This window comes from Quercus lobata, chromosome 4 (genome assembly GCF_001633185.2).
Source record: "Quercus lobata isolate SW786 chromosome 4, ValleyOak3.0 Primary Assembly, whole genome shotgun sequence".
Classification (NCBI taxonomy): domain Eukaryota; kingdom Viridiplantae; phylum Streptophyta; class Magnoliopsida; order Fagales; family Fagaceae; genus Quercus; species Quercus lobata.
This window is the reverse complement of record NC_044907.1, coordinates 70,056,767-70,067,039: the sequence shown is the minus strand read 5'-3', so window position 1 is coordinate 70,067,039 and position 10,273 is coordinate 70,056,767. Positions and strand designations below refer to the sequence as shown.

Below are 10,273 nucleotides of genomic sequence, written 5' to 3'. Positions count from 1 at the left end.
TAACATACAAAAATTTAATTTAGATAACATTTATCATCTAATTAACATAATTTTTTTATTTGTTAGGATATATTTCTTAAATTAGGGGATAATATTTAACATACAAAAATTTAATTTATATAATATTTATCATCTAAATTTTTAAAATTTTAATATTATTAAATTAATATTATTTTATCAGAATATCAAGCTACAAAACTTGATTTTTAAGAGATAAGCACAATCCAAATTCTTCAAGATGTGATTAATATAAATTTATCCCAAGAAACAGTATATATCTTCAATAATTTGATAATCTCTATCTATCCCAAAAAATAGTATATATCTCCATTAATTTGATAATTTCTACGTTGATGACATTTAAAATATATATACATACATATATATATATATATATATATATCAAAATTCCTTATAGCTATCAACCACGTTCTCTTCCTCTTCCTCTTTTTTTTTTTTTTTTTTTTTTTTTTTTTTTTTTTTTTTTATGACCTTTTTTTTAATTCCAATAAGATTTAAATGAATTATATTTCCCATGGAACTTTACCAACATATATAACCCTATATATCTTTTTTGGAGTGAAGCTTATTTCAATATATGAATGTCTAAATCCCATGACAATGCAGGTATGCATTTTTTCTTCTTTTATTATTATTATTTTCATTTTTTTTCTTTAGTGTTATTATTGGTTTTTTTGTCTTCATGTGATTTTAATTAATAAATTCAAAATATTCAAAAACATTGTCAAGTTTCTAAAGGCTCCTTCTTTGTTTTGGTATTTTGTTTTTATTAAATTGATTAGGTTTTATGTATTGTAAGGACCTGATTTAGACTCCTAGCCCAATGGGTATATGGACTTAAGCCCAACATAATAAATTTGTAGAGAATAGATTGGAAAACTGGGCTTTCGTGAACCAGACAATAGAAAAACAGGTTTTGATGCTAAAAAGAGAAAGATAACAGAAGTTTGTTAAGGAATAACGTTCTCAGATTGGTCTGAGGACACTGATTCTTAAATATTTACTTTTAAAGATTTATTACAGATTTGTTTACAGTTTTTTCTCCCCCTTTTTCATGGAGGGTCTTTCACGTTATATAGCTCTCTCTGGACCATCTTGATCCTACACTTATTAATCATCTGAGCCCTTACTTAAGTACCTGTCCCATCAGACACCCTCTTTGGCTTCCTGTGAGTTGCGTTTGCCCAGGCAGCACTGTTCAGAGGTCTTCTCCACATAAATGCAGCCAAAAAAGTAGCTGTAGTGCATTTAATGCGGTGGTAGCAGCTTTCCCATAGATATTTTTGAATCTCTTTCCTTCTTGCACATTCATAAGAAACGTTATTATTGCTGGAGCTTTTTGGAGGTTTACCTTAGTTGCTGGAATACGTGCTTGAGCTATCTTCATCATATCTGAGGAGAAGCTTCTCCTCGGATCACCTTCCATTAGTCCCTCATTTATAAGTCTTTCATTGGGGACTCCTAATAACTAATTGCTTCTCTTCGGACAATTCAATTTTCCCGGACAAAAGCCCAAGGCCCAACATGTCATTCTGGGCCTTTATCCCTACAATAGCCTCCCAAAATTCTGGTTTTCCCCTCTCATCTGAGGAGAAAAGTGGGATTTTGATTCCCAAGAGATGAAGTCAAATGGCCCCTTGATTTACACGTGTGGGAGTACGGTTTAACGCACCTTATAATTGCTGCTGTTGTTTCGAAGTTCGTGAGGCACCATTGATTGCTCTAGGTGGCGCCTTGTTTCCCAGATCTGACGGTGAGGCGCATATCCAACGGTGGATCTTTTTCTTTGAAGTTCGAGTGGGATAATTCCCATTTAATCTCTCCCTCTATAAAAGGCGCCTGAAGGACTTCTCTCTCCTCATTTTGCAAAAGCTTTCAAATTTTCAAGAACTCTCAACTTCTATAGAACTCTCTATAGTGTCGCTCATTCGTTTTTCGTAAGTTTTCACTTTTCCCTCAGATTGTTTTCTCCTCAACTAGCCTCCTCGACTCTCTTTTCTTTCGAAATACTTTTTAGTGCCCCTTGCGTTTGCTTAGATGGGTAGGTTCAAGTACTTAGTAGACTCCACGGTCGCTATGGAGGGTTTTAGGGCCAAGTACCATATTCCAGAGGGAGTAGCCTTGCAATATTGTGCCCCAGACTGAATTCTTACTGATAGAGAAGTAGGTGAAGTCGTCATTCCGATGATTGCCTTCTTGGAGGGAGGAATGACGTTGCCCATGGGTAGGGTAACTAGGGACTACCTGATTAACCACAAGCTGACTCCCCACCAGTGCGCCCCCAACCTCTTTAGGGTCTTGGGTTACGTAGATGCTTTCAATGAGCAGATGGTCTTAGGGCTCACGTGGCTTGATGTGGTCCACTTGTACGAGTGCCATAAGCTCGCTGGTGCGGGGTATTACTTGAAGTCCCAGTCCGACATCGTCAGATTGATATCGTGCCTTCCCAAGTAAAACAAGGGTATGAAGGATGATTACCTCCTCGTCTCCCGGAAGTGGCATGACAATCTTCACTGCCCAACTCGGGCAGGGGATCCAGGTGGGGTGCATTAGGATTAGGTCCCGTAGTTTAGTTTCCTTAATATTTCATCTTCTCGGATAATAGTTTTGTTGACCTAACCATCATTTCCTCCTCGGGTGAATTTTTTGCAGACAAAAACCATGTCGCTTCGAGGCTAAGTCTGGTGAACGTACCGGCCCTTAACAAACTGCTGAGATCCGAGGTATTTGTAAGCGAGGATGAACAACTACGGGCTGCTTCTTTAATTTTGGATTACGAGCCTCTATCTATCTCGTATATTCCAGGACGCAGGTTAGGCAATAAAGGCTGGCGATCCTCGGTTGAACCTGATAGACGCCTCTAAGCCAAGATTCCTAGCTTAGAGAGATCTTCCACTCGTCTAGTTACCCATCCAGTGAGTTCCCCAGGAAGTAGCTACTCCAAAAGAAGGGACATATTCTGCACATTTGTCCCTCTCAGCCGAGATAAACCAGTTTTGCCTTAAGGACGAAGGTGAAGCTCCAGGCGGGCCGATAGTACTCTTGAAGTCCGAGGCTGATATTGACAGGCTTTCGGCAGCCAATACTTTAGGCCTGGTGGTTGCTCAGATTAACTCCGATTTCGAGGAAGAAGAGATGGCTCTAAACTAGAAGAAAAGCCTGTGAGACCTCATGGCCTCCAGGAACAAGGGGGCAACTTCACTAGAAGTACCCAAGTCCCAAGTTCTTGCAATTCTTCCTCCCCCTCTCACTCCTCTCCCTACCGATCTAGGCCTGCATGCGGTAAGGGACCTAAAGAAGAAAAGGCCGCTACAAGAGATTGAGGAGGGAGAGTTGCTCCCTCAGAAGGGCACGAAGCAGCAAAAGATTGCCAAGGATCCAAAGGATAAGAGGTCTTCATCCGTGGACAACCAAGAAGAGTAGAACCTGGCTGAGGTGCATCTACCACAGCGTGTGTGGTCGCCTCGGCTAGAGGTTGACAGGGCTGCGATTCCGTGGAATGCCTATGTTAGGGAGTATCAGAGAGGTCATTCTGCATATGTGGTTGAGTCCTTGGAGCAGCCACTTCTCCTGCCCAAGGATATGGATGCCTTGAGGAAGCTGAAGCAACACGACCTTAACCTGTCCCTAAAAAGGGACCTTGCTCTGGTAAGTCCACATTCTCATTCTTTTTATTTATTTTAGCACTAGTATGCTTTCTCATCTATTTACAAGGGATTACAATATTGTTCTTATGCAGATTACCCATGAGGTTTATGTGGCCGAGGAGTGGGTCAATAGAGCTAGGAATGATGCCAGGAATGAGGCTAACCTCCGTCTCGATGCCGAGAAGGCTTTGGGGGCTGCAAAGGAGGAGAATAAAGATCTGGCCACCAAGTTGACCACCTCGGAGAAGGATCGGAATAGCGCCTTGGCTGGTCTAAAGAATGTTGAGATTCAAGCTGAGGATCAGCGTAAGTTGCTTTATCAAATAGAGATAGAGCTAGCCACTTCTAAGCAACTTGCACTGGATTTGAAGGCGGAGCTACAGAAGGCTAGAGAGGCAGCTCAGCTGGCAAATGAGGCACTGGAGGCCGAGAAGCGAGTAGCCTATACTCTTGGCATAGAAGAGACACAAGCCAGGTTGATTGAGGAGCTGGCTGAGGCATGCAGGGACTACTGCGATGCCACATGGGCTGAAGCCCTTAACATTGCAGGAGTTCTTGCAGACTTAGAGTGGGCAGGGAAAGACCTATTTCCACCCTGATATCCGTGCGATCCCAAGCAGTCTTCCACTTCCCTCTACCCTTGCCCCTAAGTCCTTGGAGCAACCTTTGACTACTCAAGCTGCAATCCTTCTTCCCGATATTCCACAGGGATCCAGCCTAGCTGATGACCAAGTATAAGGGGTCGAGGGGCCCAAAGATTAGGGCTAGCGTAAGGAGAAAAAGTCCTCCTCCGAAGTCAAAGATGTCGCCAAGGACAAGGATGCTACAGCTAAGGCAAAAGAAGCAGAGGCCGGGACTAAGGAAGCTAATAATAAGGCCAAAGATGCTCCTTCCTCTCGGCCAGGCCAACAAGAAGATCCTCCTGCTCCCAAGGCGAAGGCTTAGAACTTAGGAACTTTCTTTAGTACTTAGGGATTTTGTGGTGACACTTTGTCTGAATGTAATGTACTCATCTTATTTAATAGAAATGTCTTTTCTTTATTTTTTTATCTCGGAAATCCCTTGCACTTTTATTTTATATGCTTTGAGGATTATCACCATCATGAATAGCGTTGTGTCATTGCTACCTTATACTTAAAAATAGACAACAATACGTTGGTAACTATTGGATCAATCTAATTGAGTACCAACCATATACGAGTTGACCACATCTCCTGATATAATAGCGTTCTGTTTAAACACTTATAAAAAAAATGTAATAGTGTATTAATTTCCCCAAAGCATTTAGTTCGAGGAATTCAAGCATGACTAAGGTTCTGTTTAAACACTTATAAAAAATGTAATAGTGTATTAATTTCCCCAAAGCATCTGGTCCGAGGACTTCAGACATGACTAAGGTTCTGTTTAAACACTTATAAAAAATGTAACAATGTATTAATTTTCCCAAAGCATCTGGTCCGAGGGCTTCAGGCATGACTAAGGTTCTGTTTAAACACTTATAAAAAATGTAATAATGTATTAATTTCCCCAAAGCATCTGGTCTGAGGACTTCAGGCATGACTAAGGTTCTATTTAAACATTTATAAAGGAAGAAAAACACACTTATACAATGAATGGACGTATTGACAAAGAAAACTTTCATTAATAATAGTACATTTTTAGGTTGTTTACATTCCAAGGGTGTGGTATTACATGCTCATCTAAGTCTTCTATACCAGCCACTGAGGTGATGTGGTACGGTCCTTCCCAATTGGGCCCTAGCTTTCCTCATGCTGGGTTCTTTGCAGCACCTAGGACCTTTCTTAATACCAAGTCACCCGATGCTAATGGCCTTAGCTTCACGTTGGCATCATAACCTTGCTTGAGCTTGTGTTGGTAGTATGCCAATTGAATCATTGCGTTCTTTCTTCTTTCTTCAATAAAGTCTAATCTCTTTTCTAGTAATTCACTATTATCGCTCAGATTGAAAGAGCTAGTCCTCAGTGTAGGGAAGTCGTTCTCCAGAGGAATAACCACCTCGGCGCCGTATATCATTGAAAAGGGAGTATCCCCGATGGATCTGTGAGGCGTGATTCGGTATGTCCAGAGGACATGTGGCAGTTCTTCTACCCATTTCCCCTTAGTATCGTCCAATCTCTTCTTGAGTCCATTCACTATAACCTTGTTAACGGCCTTGGCTTGACCATTCCCTTAGGGATAGGCTGGGGTAGAGTATCTGTTCTTGATTCCCAAGTCACAGCAGTATCTCCTAAAAGATTTACTATCGAATTGAAGGCCGTTGTACGAGATGAAGGTATGAGGGACTTCGAATTGGGTGACAATATTTTTCCACACAAACTTCTTAGCATCCACGTCCTTGATGTTTGGCAAGGGCTCGGCTTCAACCTATTTGGTGAAGTAGTCTGTGCCGACTAGCAAGTATCTCTTATTTCCTGCTGCTTTAGGGAAAGGGCCTACAATGTCTAAGCCCCATTGCACGAACGGCCAAGGGCTGGACAGAGGATTAAGGACTCCTCCTGGTTGATGCATGTTTGGCACGAACCTTTGACATTGATTGCATTTCCTTATGTATTCCTGTACTTCCTTTTGCATTTTTGGCCACTAGTAGCCTTAAGTGATGGCCCTATGTAACAAAGATCTACCTCCGATGTGGTTCCCATAGATCCCCTCGTGTAACTCCTCCAGCAGTAATTCTGTTGCCTCAGGGTGTATGCATAGCAAGTAGGGCACGGAAAAAAAGCATTTGTATAACTTTTGGTCCTTAGACAACCAAAATCGAGGAGCCTTCCTACGCACCTTTACTGCTTCTGATTTTTCCTCAGGCAGGATGTTGTCCTTCAAGAATGATATTATGAGGTCCATCTAGCTAGGCCCTACCCTGACTTGGTGAACATGGACCATTTCTTTCTCCACCCTTGTGGGTTTGTACAAATCTTCCACAAGGATGACCCGAGGAAGACCATGTGTCGAGGAGGTAGCAAGTGTGGCCAGGGAGTCAGCATGGGTGTTTCCACTTCTAGGGATATGCAACAAGTTGAAAGATTAGAATCCTGATCGTAGGTGTCCCATCTGACTTAAGTACCTTTGCATTCTTTCGTCCCTCGCCTCAAATTCTCCTTTCATTTGGCCAACGACTAATCTTGAGTCTGAGAACATCTCTATCGCCTTCCCACCCATTTTCTAAACCGTTGTCATTCCCATTAGTAGGGCCTTATATTCAGCCTTGTTATTTGTGGCCGAGAATCCCAGTCTTAACGACTTCTTAATAGTGATTTTCTCGGGAGATATTAATACTATCCCCACCCCGGACCCCTTTTGGTTTGCTGCACCATCGTGTACACTTTCCAGGATAGGGGGTCCTGTTGGGAGATCATGCCAACCGATTTTCTATCTATGTGTTGTGCTTCTGTCACTTCTTCTAACAGGGGTTCGGTGAACTCAGCCACCAGGTCTGCGAGGACCTGACCCTTAACAGAGGTACGAGACATGTACTTGATATCAAAATCCCTTAGGATCGTGCCCCATTTAGCAATCCTCCCCGTGTAATCAGCACTTCGAAGTATAGCTTTGAGTGGGAGCTGAGTCAGAACGACAACTATATGTGCTTGGAAGTAATGGGGAAGCTTTCGTGTGCTAAGCACCACCGCCAAGATGGCCTTTTCTAGTAGTAGATACCGAACCTCGGCCTCATGTAGTGATTTGCTTACATAGTAAACTGGCCGTTGTACGCCATTGTCAACTCATAGCAATACCAAACTTACAGCGTGAGGGGCCACGTCGATGTATATGAACAGGACCCCATCCACCTCAGGACTAGACATGATAGGTGGCCGCGATAGATACTCTTTAAGTTGTTGGAAAACCAACGCACACTCTTCTATCCATTCAAATCATTTCCACCTTTTCATCAAAAGGAAGAAAGGTCTGCATCTATTCACCGACCGAGAAATAAACCGGTTTAGGGTGGCAGCCATTCCAGTAAGCTTCTGGACCTCTTTGGGATTCTGGGGTGGTTGTAAACTGTTAATGGCTTTGATTTGATCAAGGTTGACCTTAATACCCCTGTGAGTCACCATGTATCCCAAAAACTTGCCTGATCTAACACCAAACAAGCTCTTGGAAGTGTTTAGGCGCAACCTATGTTTCCTTAGGATTTCAAAGATGATTCTGAGGTCTGTAATGTGCTCGGACACCACCTTACTCTTCACCACCATGTCGTGTATGTAGACCTCAATACTTTTGCCCAACTGGAGTTCAAACATTCTTGTCATTATCCTTTGATAGGTTGACCCTGCATTCTTTAAGCCAAATGGCATCACTTTATAGTGGTAGTTTCCAGTGAGAGTGACAAATGTTGTCTTTTCTTGATTGTCTAAGGCAAGTGGTATCTGATGATACCCTTGAAAGGTGTCTAAGAAACTCATCCGAGGATGGCCTACTGTTGCATCTACCAATTAGTCTATTTAAGGAATAGGGAAGGGATCTTTTGGGCAAGCCTTATTCAAATTTGTGAAGTCCACACATACTCACCACTTCCCGCTCTTCTTCTTCACTACTACGGTATTGGCCAACCATTCGGGGTAAAAGACCTCCTTGATAGCCCCTGCCTTTTTTAGCTTCATCACCTCTTCCCTTATAGCGTTTGCATGTTCTTTGGATGGGCGCCGAGGCGATTGCTTCTTGGGAATGATGGAAGGGTTAACGTTCAAATGATGACAGATAAAATCTGGGTCCACCCCCGGAGCCTCATAAGCGTCCCATGTTTCTTTTGAGGAATACCAACAGCTCCTCCTTCTCTTAAGGGGGTAGTTGAGACCCAACCTGAAAGAACTTCTCCGGATCACCACCTATGACAAATTTTTCCAAATCCTTGCATTTGGGCTCTTCGGCTGGTCCATGGGATGGCGACTCCAGAGTTTTTGATTTCTATAAGTCCCTTTCGGCAGTAGCCGAGGAGCTAGTTTTGTGTTGCCGTGAGATGGTGGCCACAAGGCATTGCCGAGCCACAGGTTGATTCCCTACAATTTCTTCGACGTGGCCCCTTGAGGGGTATTTCACTTTCTGGTGCAGGGTGGATGAAACGGCTTCTAGAGCATGGAGCCAGGGTCTGGCCATAATAGCCATGTAGGGGGAATAGGCATCCACCACGATGAAGTTTATCTCCACCACTTCCGAACCAGTCTGTATGGGTAGTCTGATCTGACCCTTTGGAATAACAGTCTTCCCCTTGAAACTAATCAGAGGGGAATTGTAGGTTGTCAGGTCCTCAGGTTTTAACCCCAGCCCCTTGTACAGGTCGGGGTACATGACCTCGACAGTGCTACCCTGGTCTACTAACACTCTCTTCACATCATACCCTCCTATCCTAAGTGTGACCACCAGAGCATCATCATGGGGTTGAATGGTTCCGATCTTGTCCTCATTCGAGAAGCCCAGAACTGGTCGGATTTCCATTCTAGCTCTTTTAGGCTTCAGATTATTGCTCTCAGCAGGAAGCCGAGCTACGGACATTACTCTGGAGGGACAAGAACTGGTCCTACCGTGAGCAGTGAAGATGACATTGATCGTTCCCAAGGGCGGTCTTGAAGAATCATCCCTTTTGGGTTCCGAATTCATTTGGCCCCCTCAGCTATTGGTGTGATGCAACAGATGTTTCAGTTTCCCTTCTCAGACTAGCTGGTCCAAATGGTCCCACAAATTCCTGCAATCCTTTGTAGTGTGCCCTTGGTTCTGATGGTACTGGTAATAAAGGTTTTGGTTTCATCTCAAGGGGTTCCCAACTATCTTGTTTAGCCGTTTAAAGACCGGTTCGTTCTTAACCTTCTCCAGAACCTGGTGCACCGGTTCTCGGAACACTGCATTGATCGCTTGAGTGTTGGTAGGTCCTGACTGACCAGCAAAATCTCTCAGTGGCCGGCTGTTATTGTATCGATCCGACTTGAAATTCCTCCTTTCCTGAGGGATAACCTTATCCTTTCTTTTACCCATTTGCTGGTTTTCCTTGACCCTCTTATACTTGTCAATACGGTCCATGAGTTGGCGCAGATTTGTGACAAGTTTTCCCGTTAAGGACTTCCTTAAGCCATGCTTAGTTGGGAGGCCGCTCTTGAAGGTACTGATGGCGACGTCTTTAAAGTCATCGTCTATCTCATTGTACATCTCCCAATATATGTTTGAGTATGTTTTTAGGATCTCTCCCTCTCTCATACTCAAGGATAGTAGGGAAGATAGGGGTCGAGGGACTCTGTTGCAGGTGATGAAGCGAGAACCAAATGCCTGGGAGCTCCTTAAAGGAGTTTATGGAATTGGCCTTTAAGCTATTAAACCATCTCATTGCTACGGGTCCCAGGCTAGATAGGAAGACCTTGCACATCAGGGCTTCGTCTCTGGAATGGATGGTCATTCTCTAATTGAAGTGGCCCACATGCTCTATGGTGTCTGTCTTGCCATTATACATGATAAACGTGGGCTGAGTGAACTGCCTGGGGAGTTCTGCTGGCTCAATTCTTCACGTGAAAGGCGACCTGGAGATTTGATCCAACGCCTTACCCATAGCGTCATTTCCCACACCCTTTCGAGGGGGGCTCTTATGCCTACGTTTGTGG

At 43.4% G+C, this 10,273-nt stretch overlaps 1 protein-coding gene across 1 annotated transcript; it reads right to left on the bottom strand.

The window, feature by feature from the left end:
* Positions 1–8,594: 8,594 nt before the first annotated feature.
* Positions 8,595–9,179, bottom strand: LOC115985713. The gene has a single exon (XM_031108625.1). It carries the CDS (start codon positions 9,177–9,179, stop codon positions 8,595–8,597), a length of 585 nt encoding a protein of 194 aa, XP_030964485.1.
* Positions 9,180–10,273: the final 1,094 nt, after the last annotated feature.